Source organism: Paramisgurnus dabryanus, chromosome 11 (assembly GCF_030506205.2).
Source record: "Paramisgurnus dabryanus chromosome 11, PD_genome_1.1, whole genome shotgun sequence".
Taxonomy (NCBI): Eukaryota; Metazoa; Chordata; class Actinopteri; order Cypriniformes; family Cobitidae; genus Paramisgurnus; species Paramisgurnus dabryanus.
The window spans coordinates 27945229-27967898 of NC_133347.1; the positions used below are offsets into that span (position 1 = coordinate 27945229).

The 22670-nt window shown below is 40.8% G+C and overlaps 1 protein-coding gene across 1 annotated transcript in view; it reads right to left on the reverse strand.

Moving 5' to 3' along the window:
• The window catches only part of acsl2 (acyl-CoA synthetase long chain family member 2), a 62887-nt gene that overhangs the window by 38291 nt on the left and 1926 nt on the right, over positions 1-22670 (reverse strand). The window contains exons 2-11 of the mRNA XM_065247672.2: positions 8197-8441; positions 7232-7346; positions 6796-6860; positions 6605-6706; positions 4964-5063; positions 4574-4752; positions 4201-4233; positions 1257-1308; positions 1073-1146; positions 188-265 (exon numbers count right to left, since the gene is read on the reverse strand). Of these exons, the coding sequence (XP_065103744.1) occupies positions 188-265; positions 1073-1146; positions 1257-1308; positions 4201-4233; positions 4574-4752; positions 4964-5063; positions 6605-6706; positions 6796-6860; positions 7232-7346; positions 8197-8439 (1041 nt within the window). The 5' untranslated portion in view covers positions 8440-8441. The remainder of the gene's footprint in view (positions 1-187; positions 266-1072; positions 1147-1256; positions 1309-4200; positions 4234-4573; positions 4753-4963; positions 5064-6604; positions 6707-6795; positions 6861-7231; positions 7347-8196; positions 8442-22670) is intronic.

Genomic DNA, 22670 nt, shown 5'->3' on the forward strand with positions numbered 1-22670 from the left:
TTTTAACTCAAGTCGATTTTTACAGTGTAATAAAATAATATCCTATCATTCTTTCACTTATATAAATTTCTTTTATTTAAATCTTAATGTGAAATTAGAGGAGTTAAATGGCATTTCACTATACTATTCAGAGGAGTCACGAGGAGCAAAGAATAAATAAAAAAATATCAAAAAGTGCTGAGTTTACCTGGATCATGCGCTCAAACATGTGGGCGAGTGGTAGATAAGAGATTGACACATCCTCTTGACGAATCACAAAGAACCCCTGTCACATGCACACAAAATGCAAAATTATTAATATGAGCAATTATTAATCAGCAAAGTATACCATTAAATATAAACTTTTAACAAAAAAACTCCAATGCAGATAGATTTATAACTGGATAGCTTAAAGTAACACATTCCTGTACTAAAAAGTTTTTGTAAGCTTTTTTTAAAAAACCTGAAATTTTGTTGTACATCTTTAAATGCAGGCTAAAACAATATTGTAATTTCAAGTAATATAATTCTTAAGTAATAATATAACTGAAAGTGATATCATGTGTGATACAGATTATACAGCTACTCCAAGGCATCTGTTAAAGGTGCTGTGTGTAGGTTTTAGTGACATCAAGCGGTGAAATTGCGAATTGCAACAGCTCAGTCTACAGCTCACCCCTCCTTTTCAAAACGCATAGATAAGCTACAATAGCCACCACAGGACCAAACATGTTGTCATTTTAGGAAATGTAGTAATGAAGCGCGCTCTAAGGGCTACTGTAGAAACATGACGGCGAGGTCCATGTAATTGGACCCACAGTGTATGTAGATAAAATGGCTCATAAGGTAAGAAAACAATACAGTTTATTTTGTTAAGGTCTTTATACACCACCTATAACATATTTATGTATATTATATTGCATTTCTTACACATTGCACCTTTAAATAACAAACGGAAGAGCTAAAACAAAAAAGATGGTATAAAAGATAAGATACACTGTTTAAGCAACAACTCAGAGGGAAAATAAATCACAAGATAAAGAGTTGAAAAAAGTTATACTTTAAAAAAAGAGGAGCGGTAGGAGAAACTGACCTCCAGGATTTTGATGACAGAGGAGGTGTTTGAAGCGATGTTACCGTGCGTGATCATGGCTCCTTTAGGCTTTCCTGAATAACATCAATAAACAAAACAAACATCATCTATCAAAACATGAACACATCCTGATTTAGTTTAGTCTTTTATTCACCAATGCAGTATTTGCAGAAGCAGTCAGTACCTGTGGTCCCACTGGTGAAACAAACAACGGCCAAGTCCTGTGGCTGAGGCGGCTGAACCCAATATAAACACACAACATTAAATTCAACCATAATGCAGAACTCAATTAATACACTGTAATAAGATTCAAAGTCCCACTGATGGGGAAATCAGGTTTTATTGTTGTTTATATATCAGTGTGGTGTTTCTTCTAAAGACAAACCATGCGCAAATTCATCATTTAACACCCTTGATGAGTATTTTCTACATAAAATTGAACACAGTCTCATTCCCGCGGTTTAAAATCGCCTCTGTATTAATTGCATGGAACAGATAATGCTGGAGTACACAAAAACAGTTTCAAAAGATTCTCCATGGTTTGGCTTCACTTATATAAAAAAAGAACGCGTCCAAGTTTCAAACCTGGCAACGGCGGATTCAAGTTGAAGCAAGCATTGGAACGGCAGTATCAGACGTAGCATCACTAGGTGTGTGATTGAGCAGAGGAGGGGCTTATTTGCATATTCATAGATACACGTATAATAAATTAAAATGTAAAGAGTTACATTTAAGCTGTTTTAAGCATGAAGAAATTACTATGACTTTTATTTATGCTTATATGATAAAATTCTTGCTACAGGGAGTCTTTAAACAAATGAGGAGCTCAGATGTAAAAGCCACTGAACGCCAACTCGATCAAAAATGAGATAATCATCTTCAGATCATGACCGAATGCTCTCTGTATGTATTATACATGTTCATCAAGTACCTTCCGACAGCGAGCAAAACAACATTATTTGCAATGTTCTTAGTTGTATCTTTTGTGATTTTGCAACCGTTTACCATGTCTTGCCAAAAGAAGTGAATTTTTTGTTTTAACCGTAAACGCTTGCATGCACTTAGAGGGTTCTGCAGTGAAAGACATAAAATGACATTTTGAAAAAATAAGGCATTACTGACTAAATAACCTTTTCATTGCAATTAAAAGCGAAATACCTGAACCTAAACATAAAAGCATTATAAAAAATGCTCATTTACAAGAAATGTCAGACGCACTTTGTGGGTTTTGCTTCTGAACTTCTCAAATCATGTGCTATTTGAATGGCATCATTGTGAACCTGATTTTGACAACATGATTGTTGGTGCTGGAACAACAATCCTGACAACCAATCATATTTTGAAGTTATATTTAGGACCGGGTTATGGGCCTGTAGTACTATGCAACGCTCTAGTACAATGCACAGGTAATGATTAAGACAGGGTGATTTCACTGACACTGACTTATTTGCATGAGCAGGACTGTTATTTCACGAGCGAGTTGATAACCCAGTACCATGGCTTACTCAGAAAAATCTGTACCTGATGTATTTTAGAGGTGACCAGGGTTCTAAATTAACACCCGCCAACCCGCCAAATGCGGGTTACAATTCATTTTGGCGGGTGTTAATAAAAACTTACTAGCCAGTTTGGCCGGTGATGCATGAGGCATTGCATGCATGATAGATAAAGCTCTGTTCTCGGTCATTTATCCCTCTGGCAGTACTTATTACATGAACACTGTGCCGTAATGCTACGTGATGATGTTTAATACGCCAATTGCCTGCGCGCAGTTTGCAGCGAAACCAGCGCGAGAAACCATGGAAACGAACTGACCGCGTCCACCAGAAAACTAAAGGATGAAGGAGAACGGACGGGCAGAGCAGGGAGGATATACTGAGACACAGGGGTGGGGCATGTGCTCCGGTGTAAATCTTTCGTGCCCATGTGTAAATCTCAAGTTTAAATTTTAGCAGTTAACTAATGTATTCCTTTACAAAGATAATAGCGGCAAAACAGATCTATATGCAATGTAGTTACCCAATTTACGCGTGTAAAGCGACGAAGCAGTCGCACTGACGCGTGCACGCATGTATCCATGTCCACGCGCTTCTTTGCGTTCATCCGCGCACGCAACTGCATCCAAAAGCGTACGCCACGCGAATGAGTATTTATGAAAACATGACGAGAAGTATGTTTCTTAATAATACTGATAATCTTATTTTGACTCGATCATTATTGGCTTCTGTAGATGGACATCAAAAATGTTTTGTGCAAAGCAGGGAAATGGAAGAAGAAAGGAGAGATGATGAGTTAAAGGGAGGTAAGACAAACAACATCCTCAGCCTGTCAGGTCTCAAACATTAGAGGAAAAATCTCAGGAAACCTCTTGTCAAGTCTATAGAATTGCATTGTTGCTGAGAAAATCAACAGATTTATGTGTTATACTGTTCTATATTTTCAGATATGAAATTAATATTTAGTTTACTAGGACACTAACTTACATAACAGTTAGCAGTAACTAAGACTGAAATTATTTAATATAGCAGTCATAAAATGACTGGTTTCTTAAAATATTCTTGTAAAAATAAGCTATCAATCATTGCTATCATTGTATAATGTAGAAAATATTTCTCTGCTGTCATTATTACCAAACATGTTATGCCATTTATGCCTCCAAACATGTTAATAATGTTAGGTATGTTGAAGATTACACTTAAATATTTTTAACAACATATTTATCTTTCGCAGTACCTGTTGCACTGTAGAATAGTGTGTTAAGCAAAGGACATTGTAAAGAAGTGTTGCCCCTTTCTTGCACACAGCAGGCTTTCAAAAAAGTCAGCAAAAAATGGGGGGCCTGTGCCCCAGTAAAGCTTTATGTCTATCAACAGAGAAATGAAGAAAGCTTATGTTTCATCACAAAAATGTTGTCATGTTTTGTCAGGATTGTTGCATGCATTTGAAAGAAAAAATAATCATTGTTGCATTCAGTGGCACTCTAAATTTCTTTTATTTTCACCGGGAAAAATTTGGCTAGTGGAAATACTGATTGGCTGGTAACTTTAAAAAGTTACCAGCCACTTTGGCTGGTGGTCAAAAAAGTTAATTTAGAACCCTGGAGGTGACCTACAGTACTGAGCTCTTACCACAGGCGTCTGTAAATTTTCTTTTCCCAGCTTCTGCAATACACACAAAAATACAGATTCAGTTCAACTTCAGCGGGAGTCTATAATAGGTGTGGATTGTTTATAAGGAATAATCATGCATTGATATAACAAGCATAATTGTTTAACTCAGACCAAAGTATCTGTATGTGAAATTACATGAAATTTGAATATGGTATAGACTGTTGTGTTGCTTTTTTGGTTGTTTTCTTCACAAAATATGAAAAGATAAAACCTATGTTAAATTACTTTAGACATATACACATTTACTTATTTTGTGTTAACCGGAAATTAAATCATTAAATTTATGAAATAATTAAATTTTAGGTTTTGTATAGCTGGAGTCGTTCCTGACCATAATCTCTGAAAGTTGTAGTATCTCCACCCCACACTTGCGACCTCTCTCCAGCAGGGCGGCGCTGAAAGGGTTAAAGAGCACCAGACAGGAGAGAAAGGGAGTCACTCCGTTCTCCTTGTTCTTTAATAGAGATTCTGCTTTATCCTCCTTATCACAAATCACCACAGAGATCTCGGCTAAAGAGAAAGACACAGGACAGAGTCATCAAAAAAGATCAAGAATAAAATGGGCAATGTCAAAGTGTTGCATTTCTAGCCAAGTTTTGTTCAGTTTTGAGGAATTGTTTTATTTCAAGCCACTGAAGTGCTGCTACTCAACGTCAATCAAACATCACAGCATAATTTCATAGCATTAAAGAATATGGCATTATGTGTTTGTCATACTGACCCAGGTTAAGGATGTGAAGCATTGCCTCTAATCCCAGTGTATCATACAGCGGCACTACTGCCATAGAGAATGTGTAGCAGGCCAATTCTGCAATGACCCACTGCAGCCACCAGAGGGAGACAAACATAAGTACATATTAGCCAAACCATCCATACATTTATGCATTTTGATTTGGCACAGGCTTTAATTCAAACTTACAGTGCATTACAAAGTATACATTTTTATCAGTATGGTATAGACCAATTTAGAGTAGACGTCACAGTTACATCACTGCAAGCTGCGCGCGCAATGTGGTTGCAGAAAAACAGTGGAAATGAATTAGACACGAGTGAAAAGAGCAAGATAACTCACTAGAAAATGTCCTGTTGTGCTGTTAAGTGTCAGAATAAGAATGCTAAAAAATATGGCTTTCATTTTTATAGAATACCATCGTCAAAGACATCATTTGAAGATAAACGTAGGTGTTTATGATTACAATAAGCCCTTAAACGGACAGAATGGAGCGAGGAAATCATCTGGAAATCTTTTAATAATTAGAATAGAAAATAAGTAGAGAAGATGTCAGGTGTTCTGTCGAAGTCTGTTCCCTCCATGTGTTTCTTCTTGTAGCATTTTTATCATGTTACAATTATAATTTAGTCAGAATAAATGTTTTTTATACTGAAAAAGCAATAATATCACAATTTTTTTTTAATATTTCATAATTTTTTCGTTTTCTATTATTTCTTTTTATTTCCTTATATCTTAGCTTATGTCTTCTTCCTGTTTGTTCTAAAATTATTATGTTTACATGCTTAATAAATATATAAATATAGCACACACACACACACAATAAAGTGTTATTTATATATAAACATGCCTTTTTAATTTTTGTGTAAACATAATACTTTTATAATAGTTTTAGAACAAACACGTAGGCTATAAATATAAGGAAGAAATAATAGAAAACAGGAAAATTATGAAATATTTTATAAACGTTATTATATACAATACATTGCTTTTACATGTACTTTAGCGATTCAGAATGTAAAAATTATTGATTTAGCAAAAAAGAACAAAACATATAAATTACATACATGCATATCAGTAGCCAAGCCATTTAAACTTTTAATCTATCTAAAAAATAAACGTAACGTGATTAAAACGCTATAAGAAACATTGCACTAAAGGGAAACATAAGGGAATCAGACTTCGACAGAACACCGGATCCATAAAAATCACGGTTTAATGCTAAAACACTTCTCACAGCAACTGTGGAGATATCACTTTCTGCAACCAGTTTGGCCCCGCCCACAAAAAACATCATCTCTGTTTGCCAACATGAACGTGGTCTATACAGTTTTAACACCGGACCTTTTGCGCTTATGACACAATGCTCTACCACTGAGATATAGAGTACATTTATAATTTATATTTGCAGCATTAATGTGCAAATTACCACTGCGAGTTAATAAATGTAACAAATGCAATCAGTAATAATATTATAATAATATAAATATATTAATTGTTATACTTCATTTAGCAAAATTAATTTAGGAAATAAATCCTTTATTAAGAAAGAAAAAAAGGTCTGTTTTGATTTTATTTTATGAACTTTTGCATTAAACGAATTAAAGTAAATAAATGAATTATGATAAATACCTCTGGTCTGTTCTGTGCAAAGATGCCCACAAACTGTTTTGGATTTGGTTTACAACCCTTTGCTAACAAACCTGATCCCAACACCTGTGCCTGTTGATTTACCTGTAAGAGGTTTGTCACAATAATTACGAAGAGAGCTTTCATTTAATTATGAAACAGTTATTTTACAGCATGACATGCAATGTTCTTACTTCAGTGTAAGAGATCCATTGATAGGGCTCTCCGGGTTTCCTAAAGCCAAGACATGGGCCATCTCCTGTACAGCACAATGAATAATCATAGTAGTTCAGAGCACTATATATGTTGTTGTTGCATGCATCAGTTTTTTTCTACATTGCTGTGCATTTAGGTTTCAATGTATAGTAGTTTTATTATGGATTTAATGGATCCAGATACAAAAAAACTTCAGCACAAGCAATCAACCAGAAAGTAAAGTTATATTGATATTAGGGCTGTGATGGTTGTCATCATAACCACCATCGTCACAGCCCTAATTGATATTAAAATACATTGAAGAGCACCGCAATAAATGAACAGAAGCCATTGAACTCATCTAGTCTAAATTACTACCAATAGAGACGGTTTGGTTCAGGAAAAATCATGGCAATAGGTTTGATTTACACAGACCTGCTATTTGAAGTCCTCTCTGAAACATATCGTAAACTGTTTTAGTGTCATCGTAGTAAAACTCCAGTAGATTATCATCCTTTAGTAAAGCAGATCGTCTACAACAGAGCTCTCCCTGAAAAAAGCACAGATACATAAAGTAGATGTTTTAAATACACTGTTGACTTTGGTTGGTTAGGTAAATGTACAAAAGATGCGAAATTATTGCAATAGCATAAAAGTTTTGTTGCTTTAGGAGTTTCTCTTTTGTCGTTAACAGTAAAAAAATTTAAAAACGACAACTTTACTTAACTGTCCCTGTCCCAAATGGCACACTTCGGACTTGTGGACCTCCTCAGAGTCCACACTTTGATGACATCATGTAGTGCAGACCCTGGGGACCCTTGGCCCGAGTCCAAGAGGGTGCCTCGAAGTCGTATTTTGGGACAGACTCAGGCGTCACGCCGGAAATAGAAAGAGAAGTTTTAAGGCCACGAGACCGAAAGTCTACATGAAGTGCGCCATTTGGGACTGGGCCACTAATGCACTTTTACATATAATGTATTAAACAAGATTTTATTTGGAAGGTTAGATTTCAGTTTTATGACAGTTAAACTATTGTATGTAGTAAACTTTCATACGTGCTTTGCATTTGACAGTATATTATACATCATGGATGCAATGCACTTTGTTGTAAGTAGAAAAAAATTTGTGCGTTTTTTGAATTGTGCCTGAGAATAAGACTGGATCCAATTCACCTTCATGTAATGCATCAAGGTCCAGTGACAATGTAGTACACACATTTATGGTTGCATGTGGCATACTGTTCACACACTGCTTTTACATTTAGGCATTTGTCAGACGCTTTTTTACATTGCATTACACGTCAGCAAAACCCATGACCTTTTGCACTGCTAATGCAACAACTGAGCTACACGAGAGCACAAAAACACAATTGTGGTCAGTGTGCAGCAGTATGCACTTACCTGTACAGGTACGGACTGGGCCTGCAGGTCACATGGAGGCTGGATGGGTCTTGGTCGGGTCACTAGCCAGTATGTTGTAAGAGAGGCTAGTGCTCCTAAACCTATGAGAGATGATGAAGAGAAGGAAAGCGAGGATATAGAGAAGGATAATGGGAGAGATGGGACGAGACTCTTCAGATTATCCACTTCAGACTTCACATCTCCACCGAAACGAAGAGAACGTAACCACTCCTGTAACTGCATAGCTGAGAGAGACAGAGACACAGAGAAAATCATGTGAGAAGAGAAATACTAATGACATGTAATTTTCCAAAGTAGCAAAAAAGTGGATGAAAGTGGATGAGCTCCAAACTTTTCACACCCTGTTTACACCTGCATTGTGTCGTCCATGTGTGATCTGATCGACCAAAACGCATCTTAACACTTGGTATAAACAGGGCTTTATTGGGTATCGGTTTTGTACTGTTTATCAGTTCTTACAATATAACATGTGTTCATCTTTTATGTGTAAAAAAACGCTGTATTTTCGCACAATTTACTTAAGCGCGATTTTCACTGTCCTCAAAACAGTCTGATGTCTTCCTTGTTCTGAAATCCCTCCTTCAGAAATACATAACGAGTTCTGATTGTGTAGTTTGTTTAATGTGTTGTGATTCGATAGCAGCTTAGCTTGCCGTTAGCTTAGCTGGCGACTGACGTATTCCTGTGGGCGGAGTTTAGTCAAAAAACTGTTCTAGTGACGTCACTACAGCAGAAAATAAAATCAGTATCGGTTGATCTCTACTTAAAATAACCACCAGAGAGCAATGTCACTATAACTATAACATCTGAGATACAATTAAGGGTCAAAACATCCACATGGTTAACCAACCACATTCTTTAATTCTTTAATAATTGTATTCTTTTACACACTACATAACTTTGAATAAACACTTACAACCAATACACAAAGATTTATTATAGATCATGCATCAGGTCTGAGGAAACAAAGTTTGCAAAAAGGAAACAACTTTTTGTCTAGTGGCTAGTGAATGAAAGACACTTTGCTTTAAGACAAGCCAAGCAATGTTTTGGCACCCCGTTACAATGTCAGGAGGAAGTAATGATGATTGGCTGACCAACAACAGCCGGTCGGGTTACTCTCGGCCATTTTCAGACAGGACACACATACGCAACTAAAACACAAACACACATCATCTAGAAAGACAGGAACAAATGAGAAACGACAGCTGAAAATAAAGTAGATGTGTGTGTAAATCTTATCAGGTTAAAAAGGATTTTAATGATGACATTCATGAAGTTGAATGTCGGCGAGTATACAGTAGACATGGATGGTTTGGTAAGATGGGGTGAGTGGGATGACTCGGCGTGAGCAAGTGTGTGACTGTGTTCACCAATGAGACGAGTCCCGAAAATCACATGAGACGACCCAAACACGCTCATTTCCTGGGACTCGATTCAAAGTCCCACAGAATGCTCTGTGCTTCCTCTCTTGTGTCATTTACTCTCCCTTTCATTCTCTCAACCCCAAACAAATCCCATTTTCTCACCCCCCCAACCTTTCACCCACTTCCTCCCCCCATCAAAGAACAGGAGGATAAAGGGTGATGTCATCACCCCTCGTCCTCCACCACGGCCTGGATCAACTCCTTCCCACAGGGAGGCAAAATGCCCTCCCTCTCGTTTTCTCCCCAAATGCCACCAGAGCGAATGTTGCGATGGTTCCTTGCAGAATACTTAACGCTTTAGATGCCAAAAGAAGATTGCGCTGATGTACGGCCATGATTGCAAGCATGATATATAAATGAAATGTAAAAATTTAAAGAAGAAGGAGTGTCCTAAAAATCCTCATGTAAAACTTATTTGGAGTTATGATGTGTTGTGTGTCCTTGCTCGCTTAAAACATAACAGCCTTAATGTAAACTGTTGTAAACCATTTTATAACTGTATAAATATATCATATTTTGGGCCTTTTGAATAAAAAATGTATGTGTATAGATTGTATCACACTATTCTGCAACTATTTTAAGGGGCTTCAAAGAGGGACATCCCTTCGCATACATCTATTTCAGTGCATCCCTCTCTCTGTCAAACACTGAAGATGAATAGATTTTGAAAATGATAATGATTACGTATCCCAGATGAGGGCAGACCCCCTTTCTTTCATTCATATGGACCTTTGTCAGAGGTAGACAGGCACTATTGTCTGTATCTGGCACTCACTTGGGAACTTATAGAGAACAAAGAGAGGAGAGAGGGACAGAAGCTATTACTCAAACCGCTGCTAAATGAACTAAAGCGTAATTCAAAAGAAAGGCTTACAGATTTACAACCTCCATCACTGAAGCAAACTCCAGCTCTCGGAAACCAAAACGGCAGATATCCACAGCTGACAGAGGAGGGAATCCAATGCATTACTTAAAAGATTTAGGATTTAATTGTGAATTGTTAATTAATTTAATTGTTAACCCTAAGTTTCATTGAAACATGTCTGCATATACTATTTGATTATGACTTTTGGATCCCAACACACTTTTGGACTAAAAATTTGTATAATTTGTACAAAACCATTGGCCCAGTCAATTAATTTTCATCATAGCTCTCATTTTAAGATAAACTAATATTTATGTCCATTCATTTATTGGATTAATTAGGCTTTTACGCACCTACGTAATAGCAGAGGGTTTTATTTTATGACTTTCCTTGGGAATCAAACCCATGACCAGGAGACCGGGTCTGTGTACCTTTAAATAATCGGTTTATTTATTTTGGACTTAAACGTGCTTTGATAATGAAAAGTTTAATTTTGCGTTTTGGTTTCATTGTATATTCATTTGATGCATTAAAGCAACACTAAAGAGTTTTTGCTCTTTGCTCCCCCTACAGGTTAGAAGCGTAATTGTTCCCTTTCAATACGGTTCACTTCGCATTGCGTCAGTTTGCTGACGCTATGGGGGAAACTCCTGTTTACTCCGTGATTGAAGCCTATTGGTTAACGTCTGTAGAAAATACAGACCAATGACGTTTGAGCCCGCGCGGGGGCGTGGCACACGTCCCTATATAAGCCGGTGAAATACGTCAAGAGCTCATTACTTTTCTCCTTCAGCGCGAACCTTCTCGCTGCTCCGAAGAAGAAGCCCTTACTCACCGTCGATCCAAGCACTGCAGCGGACTACAACACACCAGCGTGTTCCCCTGCCGCTTTCCGGTGAGCCTAAAAGAGAGTATCTAAAAGAGCAGAAGCGCGTTGAGATAATGTCGCTTCGGCATTGCGGCTCCTGCCGAGCCCCTTTGCCTGTGGAGGATTTCCACAAGGAGTGCGTCATCTGTCTGGGTCCTGCCCACGCCGAGGCCGTACTCGCCGAGGCGGGCTGCGCCCACTGCGAGCTCCTTCCTATCGCGGTGCTGCGCTCCCGCCTCGAGATCTTTAAACGGAAGGCTTCCCGTGCTCTCCCGCCTAAACAGCAGCGGAGCCGTGAAGCTGGAAGACGCCCTGAGACCGAGTCCACGCCGGCTCATCCCCTGCGTGCTCTGTCTCCCCGCCGTCACCCTGTCACCTTCGCCCATGAAGACCTACGCCCCCTGCCGAGTGCTAGCGGCATGGTTTCCTTTGGGTCCGGTGACAACTTGGAAGTGATGTCATCCTCTGAGGAGTTAGAGGATTGGGCGGCTTCGGATGACGACGCCCACGCAGCCGCCGCTGATGAACCTACCGAGTCGCGTCCTCACGACTCTGAGCTCATCCGCATCTTGACACAAGCTACGACGGAGCTCAACATCAAGTGGTCGCCGCCGTCAGAGCCTCAACTCAGCCGGTTGGACGAGTGGTTTCTGCAGCCCGGGTGCCGTCAATCGTCCCGCCAACGGCAGGCGCCGTTTTTCCCTGAGGTTCACCAGGAGCTCACCAAATCTTGGCGTGCTCCCCACTCCACCCGAGCTCAGAGCGCCGTCTCCCACGTCCTCTCCGTAGTGGACGGCGCTGATGAACACGGCTACTCTAAGATGCCGCCGCTCGAGGAAACTGTCGCCGCCCATCTCTGCCCGTCTTCAGCCGGCGGATGGAGGGCTAAATTGAACCATCCGTCAAAGCCCTGTCGCCTGACATCGACCCTGGCGTCGAAATCTTACGCCGCCGACGGCCACGCTGCATCCGCTCTCCATACGATGGCGGTGCTGCAGGTATACCAGGCAAAACTCCTCCGTGACATGGACGAGACAGGTCCGGACCCGTCGACCTTTCAGAACCTGCGCAGCGCGACTGATCTGGCCCTTCGCGCCACTAAAGTCGCCACTCAGGCTGTAGGAAGAGCCATGGCCAGCCTGGTTGTTCTGGAGAGACATCTGTGGCTGAACTTGACGGAGATAAAGGACACGGATCGGGTTGCCCTTCTTGACTCGCCCGTGTCACCGTCGGGGCTCTTCGGCTCCGCTGTGGAGGGGTTCACCCAGCGCTTCACTGAGGCACAGAAATCGTCGCAGGCTATGCGGCATTTTCTACCAAAACGATCTGCCTCAGCGTCTGAGACCGGCCGCCCAAAACCGCCGCCAGCTCAACGCCCTAAGCCAGCACCAGCTCAGCCCCAGCAGAGAGCTGAACCGGAGGTCAAGCGCCAGCGTCCTGCACGACCGGCTGGCCCGCCTCGACGCCGCGGTCCCCGTCCTCGGATTACGCTGGACCCGACGCCGGCGCCGCCTCCCTGAAGAGAGTCTGAGGAGGAAAAGAGGCTCTGGTCCCGCTTCGGCCGGCCCGCCCTCGAAAGTTCTGCGTGTTTCAGTCCCCTCGGGCGCTGGACACACCCTCGCTGTAACAGCGAAACACAAATTTTTACCTTTTCACAAAAAGAGCAAATTTCCTCCTCTGTACACACAAACACACACACACGGCTTAACGTCCATAAGCATATCGACGCTCGCCGTCAAATTTCACGTTTGGCAATCCACCCCCGGTATGCCGGGCTGGATTCTAAACGTAATCCAACACGGTTATTCACTTCAATTCGCCCGGAGACCACCCCGGTTTCGCGGCGTTCTCTACACCACTGTCCCAGACGATCGTATGCAGATCCTCAGGGAAGAGGTGCGTTCTTTATTACTAAAAGACGCGATAGAGACGGTCCCGGCGGATCAAAGCGAATCAGGCTTTTACAGTCGTTATTTTCTCGTTCCAAAGAAAGACGGCGGCCTCAGACCGATATTGGATCTACGCGTTTTGAATCGCGCTCTTGCCAAACGGCCGTTCAAAATGCTTACAGCCAGACGAATCATGGCGTTAATTCGACCGGGCGATTGGTTCATATCAGTGGATCTGAAAGACGCTTACTTTCACATTCCGATAGCGCCACGTCACAGGCCGTTCCTAAGATTCGCGCTCGACGGGACAGCATACCAGTACAAAGTTCTGCCCTTCGGATTATCTCTGGCACCACGCACATTTACCAAATGTGCGGATGCGGCTCTCGCCCCTCTCAGACAGAGCGGCATCCGCATATTGAATTACCTCGACGATTGGCTTATTCTAGCACAGTCAGAGAGGGAAATTACTGCGCACAAGACCGTTGTACTCCAGCATTTGGAGAAATAGTATGACGGTGGTTTCGTTCATAAACCACCAAGGAGGGCTGAGATCTCGCTCCCTATCCAGGCTGGCGAGACGGCTTTTATTATGGGCTCACGCGAACGTACGTTCGTTAAAAGCGACTCACGTACCGGGTGTAGCCAATACGGGTGCAGACATTCTCTCGCGCAACGGTCCGCCGCCGGGAGAATGGAGACTGCATCCTCAGACGGTCGAGAGAATATGGACCGTCTTCGGCCGGGCGGAGATCGATCTGTTTGCGTCAGACGAGAACGCGCATTGCCCGATCTTCTTCTCGAGACACCACGATGCCCTGTCGCAAGCATGGCCGGCGTGTCTTCTGTATGCTTTTCCTCCGGTGGCTCTGTTACCACAGGTCCTTCAGAGGATAAGAGAGACGAAATGCGCGATAATTCTGGTCGCCCCGTTTTGGCACAATCAACCATGGCTCCCCGACCTATGGCAGCTGAAAACATCAGCACCATGGCCAGTACCGCTGAGGAAAGACCTCCTATCTCAGGCGAGAGGGACGATATGGCATCCACAGCCGGAGCTATGGAATCTACACGTTTGGTCTCTGAACGGCAACCATCACGCCTTTCAGGACGGGTGTTAAATACTCTAACTGAAGCTAGGGCCCCATCTACCAGGCGCTTTTACGCTCAAAAGTGGTCTATTTTTTCTGACTGGTGCACGACGAAAGACTTAAACCCAAACACCTGTGAAGTGGAGCATATTCTCTCCTTTCTGCAGGAAATGCTGGACAGCGGTCGCGCGCCCTCGACGCTTAAAGTGTATGTGGCGGCGATAACGGCGAATCACGCCCTTATCGCCGGTCGCACCGTGGGAAAACATGATCTCATCATTAAATTCCTCAGAGGCGCTCGCAGACTAAACCCACCGCGACCTAACACGGTCCCGTCTTGGGATCTGTCCACGGTCCTGAAAGCGCTGCGCGGTCCCCCTTTCGAGCCCCTCGAACAGGCTGACCTGCGCGCTCTCTCGTTTAAAACCGCTCTCCTCCTGGCGTTGGCATCGGTTAAACGAGAGGGCGATTTACACGCGTTTTCAATTGACCCGTCGTGTCTGGAATTCGGTCCTAACGATAGCAAAGTGATCCTTAGACCGAGAGCGGGATACATTCCTAAAGTTTTGACCACGCCATTTAGAGTTCAGGTGGTTTCACTTCTCGCCCTTCCGACGGCGGACGGCGAACAAACCCCGAACACGCTCTGCCCCGTCAGAGCGTTAAGAATATACACGGACCGTTCTGCCTCATATCGCAAGTCAGATCAGCTGTTCGTAAGCTTCGCACAACATTCCTTAGGTATGCCGCTCACTAAACAGAGGCTATCTAAATGGATCGTCGAAGCCATTGCTTTGGCTTACGCCTCCCTGAATGAACATTGTCCAGTTGGTTTAAAAGCTCACTCCACGAGGGGTATGGCTTCATCTTGGGCTTGGTCTACGGGGATTTCTATCGTTGACATTTGTAACGCGGCCGGCTGGTCCTCGCCGTCTACGTTTGTCAGATTTTATAGCCTGGATGTACCTGCCTTACAAGCACAGGTCTTATCGGCTTAATGATTCACGCGACTGCGTTTCTGTATGCCTTCACGGTGCGTTGCTAGCTCACCGTCATGGCTACCTATTAATAATTCATGCACAAGCTCGCGGCGCGCTCAGGAAACCCGCCGTCTCGTGCTCTATTGTATATGCATCATGGTGCGTTTAGAAACTTCACTGTATGCGTATTACTGTCTCATATATGGTGCTTACACTTGCGCTCGCTAGAGCTATGTATATGCTGGGTTAGGGCCACATGCAGTGTCTCTCCGGTAAGGGCACCTCAGTCCGTTGTGTATGCACGGCGGGATGGGATTACGTTCCCCCATAGCGTCAGCAAACTGACGCGATGCGAAGTGAACCGTATTGAAAGGGAACGCTTAGGTTACTCACGTAACCCCGGTTCCCTGAAATAACGGGAACGAAGCATTGCGTCGCTGGCCGTGCTACAAACGTCTACGCAGCGAGTGTTATTCGGCTGCGCGCTTCAGTCGAATAATAATGAGCTCTTGACGTATTTCACCGGCTTATATAGGGACGTGTGCCACGCCCCCGCGCGGGCTCAAACGTCATTGGTCTGTATTTTCTACAGACGTTAACCAATAGGCTTCAATCACGGAGTAAACAGGAGTTTCCCCCATAGCGTCAGCAAACTGACGCAATGCTTCGTTCCCGTTATTTCAGGGAACCGGGGTTACGTGAGTAACCTAAGCGTTCATTAGCACTGTCGTAAATACTGCAGCATAGCTGGCTCTGATTGGATTGTAGGTCTGCCGTAAAGCAAGTTTTTGTAGTTTTCACTCGAACTACAGGACCACTACCCGACGGTTGGAAACTTCTCTAGTGCGGTTTTGGCCGATAGAGGGCTGCGAAGTGAATGTGAAAGTGCCATTCACACTGTTTTGAGGGGATGAACCACTGAAACTTTTTTGGAAACGTTATTTTAAGGTAAAAAAAAACTCTTTGGTGTTGCTTTAAAGGGCACCTGTTTCAATGCTAAAAAAAACTATGTTATTTTGTGTATTTGGTATAATACAATGTGTTTTGCGTGGTTTATGGTTAAAAACACATTATTTTCCACATAACATACATTTTTGTAGCTCCAGATATCCTCAAACGATTTTATTTGGTACAAAGCTCATCGATTTGAAAAGCTCTGTGTCCCTGATTGGCCAGCTAATCTGTACATTGTGATTGGTCTACATCTGAAGTCTGCTGGAAATGTGACGCTCCTTGTTATGTTTGAAAGATTCGCTCACAATGCAATGCTAACAGAAATAAGGAGCGGTAGGAATTATAATAATGTCAGTCTTGTCTTCATCCCCAATCGCAGGAAGTAAACTGTTGCCTATACAATCTGTGTGTTTGTTGTAGTCCAAGAAAAGAGATTTACGTTGGAGACGCGTCCTCATTTACTTTGGGGTTTGTACCTTTTGCATATCATTAACATGTACTAATACACACTTACACACCAAAGCAAATGTAAAAACGTGAATCAGACCATAGGTGCTCTTTAAAACAATTTGTGACGCAAATAAATAAAAAAATAGGTCTGAGATTAGTTTATTGTGTTCACAAGTGTAGTTGAATATACCAAAAAGCTTTGTGTTTAAGGCTATGTCCACACGAAGCCGGTGCATTCCCTATCCGAGAATTTTTTTTCCTTGCTTTAAAAAAATTATCCGTAAATACGAAACCACTGAAACCGGTGTAGTATATATGCCGGACCAGTATGGGGCGCTGTAATTCTGCCACAGATATACACTATACACGAAGAAGAAGACTTTGAGCATGCGCATAACCAACGTATGGTGTTGTCCATTATCGCTTGTTTGTCACCACAATTGCATAGAAGCAATAGATTTTGCTGTAATAAAGCTAGTAGGCTTTAGTAGCTTCTGTAGCACGAACACAATCACGTAGTCCGCCGTTATTGTTGTTGCTGTTACGTGTGACGCTTCCGACACGTGATGTGATGACGTTTTCGCTTCACAAAATATACGAATTGGCTGTACAGACGAAACCGCAAGGGTGTCGGTTTCAGATTTATCCACTTTAGGACCCGGTTTCAAAAAATAGCGGATTCAGTCTCCCAAATCGCCGGATCCGTGTGGATGAAACGCCAATACGATAACACATTTATACGTATACAGTGATACGCGTCTCCGTGTGGACTAAAAGACGTCTATTGGCCGTCCAACGCAGCCCAGATGTCTAGGTTAAAAAAGGGCAAATTTAGGCTGTCAGTGAAATTTTAGTAGACGTCTAACTGTAGCCCAAAAATAAACGAATGCAATAAATGAAAGCAAGCACCTTGGGTCCACTGCTGACTTTGCTTACATGATGGAATATAATGCATCTCGCAAGCTATTTTGGCAAGAACGACATGTAACCAAATTCAAATAATTTTTCCTAGAAGTGGGTTACTGATACTGTAGCAGGACTATATCAGGTCTATATTTAACCTAGATGATGAAATGATACCCATTGCTTGCTGGGATGTTATAAATGAACGGTTTATTTGTGGTTCCGTTTTAATGATGACAATGAATAAACAAATTATTTGAAGAAGACACACGGACCAGATTGTTTTGAGATACAGGTACACAATTTGGCAAGTATTAGGGCTGTGCAATATTAAAAGAAAAGTGTGAAACGCAGTAGTATGCTAAATATTGCCACATATGCGGTACAATATTTACACTGTAAAAAAATTACTTTCGTACTTAGCATTTTTGTTTTGTTTTCAGTAGAAATACCTAAAAATTCTTAAATCAAGATGTTTTTCTTAAGCAAAATGGACCAAAGAAAATAAATTGTATATTTTTTGTCAAAAAACAAAACTTAAGGGAATTTTAAACAAGCAAAAATATCTGGCAATGGGGTGAGAAAATGTTTCTTGAATAAAGTCAACTTATTAAAAAAATTGTGCTTGTTGAGAACTAGAGATGTAACGCTTAATGGTTTAAAGCTCACGTAACACACGCTGTTTCTGCATTTCTGATATTAATCTGGAGTACCTATGGAGTAGTATGACATCCTTTATATCTCTGAAAAGTCTTTAGTTTAATCAGATTTATAAAAGAAAGATTAGCTTTACCGAATCTTTCCGATAACGTACGAAAAAATGAAGAAGGAGGAGTTATAACACGGGAGGAGCGAGTACGAGTCATGCAACACTATACAATACTGTTTTAACTTATGATTCACTACATGTTCGTGTCATTTATATAATATACACGCGCCTATTTCCAACATAATACAGAAGTCTTACTTACCGCGTGTAACTCGTCATGAAAATCCACAGCATCAAACACACACACGCAAAACTCCGCTGCTAATCCGGATAATAAACTATATCCATTGTTTCCATAAGGCTGAATGTCTTCTCCTTACATCCAAAAACACACTTCTTGTTGTGCCATTGTTGACTTTTGAAATTAAACAAAGCTGAGTGGCGTGATAAGCTGTTAGCAAGCTCTAGCGTCTCCCGCTGACTGACGGCTGGGCGGGGTTTTCCGGGGGAAGTTTTCCGGCGGAAGCCCATATAAAGAAGTGATACGTATCAAAAACCCCTGAAACGTCAGTTAGAACCGTAATCGGAAAAAATTAGCCGAAACTTGTACGAACCCTGGCGAAGTGCATTCGGCACAGAAATACTCTGAAACACGCCCAACTGCATTTTTGACACTTTGCCTACGTTTAGCATGAGGAAACAACTCTATAACTGTGTTAATAAGTCAGAATGCTTGAAATACCATTAAACCCCCCCTTTAACTATAAAAATTGACAACAGATAGTAGATAGTAGTGGTGTCAACAATAATCGATTCGGCAATGCATTGCAATGCGCGCATGCACGATTCAGCATCGATGCAGCAAAGTGCCATAATCGATTATGTCACTGTTTATTTTCTGGCCTCGAGTGGACAATAAAGTTGTGAAGTTTCAATTACTTCCGGGGGCATAACAACAACAATCAGGCGGAGAGAGATGACTGTGATAGACAGGTAAATAAAAACGCACCCTTTTCCATGGAAAGTGGACATATGGGCACATTTCGGATTCTACGAAGTTAATGGGAAACTAGACAAGAGTTACGCTGTGTGTAAATTCTCATCTCAGGTATTTAATTGTCATTGTCTTAAAGCTGCTAAGAATAGTTGCACTTGACTGATAAAAAATTTGTCTTGTTGTGTATGTAGAATTCTGATGCATCGTAGAATCGAATTGAATTGAATCGTTACCTGGTGAATTGTAATTTAATCGAATTGTGAGGGCAGTGCCAATGCACACCCCTAGTAGATAGTGTGATTGATCTGAATACCTCTGACGTCAGCTGGAAATGTAACGCTTCTTACCATATTTGAAAGATTCGATCACAATGCAATGCTAACAGGAGTTAACTTACAGGCTGTGAGTCAGAAGTGGCAGGAATCCGGTTTTTAAATTACCAGTGTCACGGCTTGAAAACCCCTGTCCAGCATCAACTAATATAAGCAATAATGTAATGACAAATGTGTTTGTGATGACAATGCTTCACTGGGAATTTAAATCCAAATAATTTTCACATTTAGGGAAATTTAGTTATACTGACACATTTACTTAATATTTCTTTAGACAAATTCATCTTTTCTATTCATTTTCCATTAAATGATTTGATCTGATGAGTTTTAAGCTCCTTCCTACTCTGTTTATTCTTGGATTGCTGTGGGTGCAGGTGACATGCAGCTTACTCCTGGGTCATAAAGTACACCAATTTCTCACAACATACACAGACAGATGACGTGCTGATTCATAGGGATGGGTATCATTAAGGTTTTAACAGTATTACTACTCTTACCGATACTGCTTAACGGTCCGGTACTTTAACGGTATTCTTATCGGTACTTTGGCCAATGTTAACATTTGATCGTGAACGTTCACATGATTAAGTTACTTATGTGTCTGCATTTCAATATTACAAATTAATTTCTGGATATAATTTCTAAATAATTTACATAATATTTGTTAATGCACCAGCGTGAAAGCTGCAGAAAAATACTCTAAATAAGATATTTATCTGTAGGATACTTTGTAAACTAACTTGAAGTGCTGTGCATTTAGCCAAATAAATGTTTACATACTGATTTTTCTTTATTTGGGATTTTAAAAAAGTAGAAAATGTGTTGAATGCATAACGTCATTTCTCCCAAAAGAAATCAACAGAATTTCAACGTAAGGTAAGCAATCCAATTAGGGAGATTGTACGTTTATTTTAAAAGTCGCGAACAACGTTGATTCAACATGATTTTAGCATACATGCCTGACAGGCGCGGTGGGAAATTTTAACAATGTAAACAAACAAATATAAATAAAATATCATCACTCTAATGTACAGTTGCACACGCATATCCCAACTAACATCCGCGTGCAACATACTATATTCCGCATTAACCTTAAACTTTGACCATAACTTTTTAAAGTATTAAAATTAAATCACTAATTTATTGCAAACCATTGCAATATGCATGCCCCGAAAATGTTGCTATATTGCAAAGTATTCATGTACGCTGTAAAAATGTACTGTTCCACTTAAATTTTAAGTTTATTCAACTTGAATTTACAATTCATTTAAACTTTCTTGACTAGTGAGGAGTTGGAACTATAAGTTGAAATAACTCATTCTAATTCAACCTTATTTTTATCATTTATAGCAACTCCTCGCAAGTCAGGAAAGTTGAGATGAATTTTAAATTCAAGTTGATTAACTCTTTCCCCGCCATTGATAAGTTAACTCATCAATTAAGAAAAAAACTTCCCTGCCAATGACGAGTTTTTCAGGAAATCCATATTTCAGCTATTATCCACCAGGTGGCGCTCTTACCCAAATTATAAAACCTGAACATTGTAAAAGAAGAATATTTTCTAAAAGGCACTAAACTTTTGTGAAAACTATAAAAAATGCTGCCGCTGATGGGGAAAAAGTTAAACGTAAAACTTTAAGTGCAAAAAAGAATTTGTTACAATAGGGTGAAGGGGGTTCATGCTGCAGTAATGAGTCCTTATTTTGATCAAAAGCCTTTTAAAAAAAAGGGCGGTCTTAACATGATGAGAGACAAGCTGAACATAAATGTTGTGGTTGAACTGCCAGGATGGTGTTGCTTCCTGCATGAAACAGTTAAAGCAGATTCTTGTTTGTTTATGAGGTCATACAACAGCACCCATTAAAAGTGTCATAAAACATCATAGGCAAGAGACGCAGTGAAGTCTGAGTGCTTTTAAGTAGCCTTGCAAGTGAGTCATTTCAAGGGTCATAGTGGCCTTTCACCTGTGACATCTTGAGTGCTGGTTGTAAAGGCCATTAACAACACTTCAGATTGCACAGCGATGATCAGAAAGATAATTTTTGTCTGGTGGATGTGAAAAAAATCATAGTTGCATTGAAGAAATGTGGCATCTTTTGACGTGGGCCATTAAGCAATTATCCAGAACACCCTGACATTGTGGCAACAGGCTGGGAAGAGCAGACTCAATGTGTTTATTCATTTAAAGTAGATCCACACGTCTTGTCTCACATCAATAAACAACAGATAGACCTAAATTGACTCTGTCTCTGTCTGTAAGTATATATGCAACTAACAGTAGGTTTTTCCAAAAATATATTGTCCTACAGGACATGCAGCATTGAAGAACAACAGCCACACTGTTAGACTAAAGCCATTCAGCATCCACAATGAGCTACCAATTCCCAAGTGTGTAAAGTGAAACCTCAGGAATTAAGTGACAGAATGAAGCGACTGTTCGTTGTGTGGTGTGTAAAATGACAAGAAAATGAGGCTAAAGAAATTAAAGATCACAAATTAAAGATAATTAAATGTCAAAATGTTGTAAACTTTGTATCCTGAGCAGTACAAACACAGTCCTGTAGGCTGCCATTGTTGTTATGGTTATACTTGCGCATGTCTATAGACTGAATTATTACACAGCACTCCAAAATGCTTGATTCGCGATTTTTGCAGTAACAACCTGCTGCCTATACATTATCCCTTACTTAACGCACGCTCACGAGTCACAACATCTCTGTTGTCACAGATTTACATTCATGTAGTTTACACGGAGAGGGCAAAGATTTATTATTAAAAACTTGCACTTTAAAAACTACTTAAAGATGCCGTGTGTAACATTTATATGGATCTTTTGACAGAAATGCAATATAATCTACCTAACTATATTATCAGTGGTGTATAAAGACCTTACATAATGGACTGTTATGTGTTTATTACCTAAGAATGAGACGTTTTTATCTACATACACCGCGGGTCCCCTTACATGGAAGTAGTCGCCATTTTGTG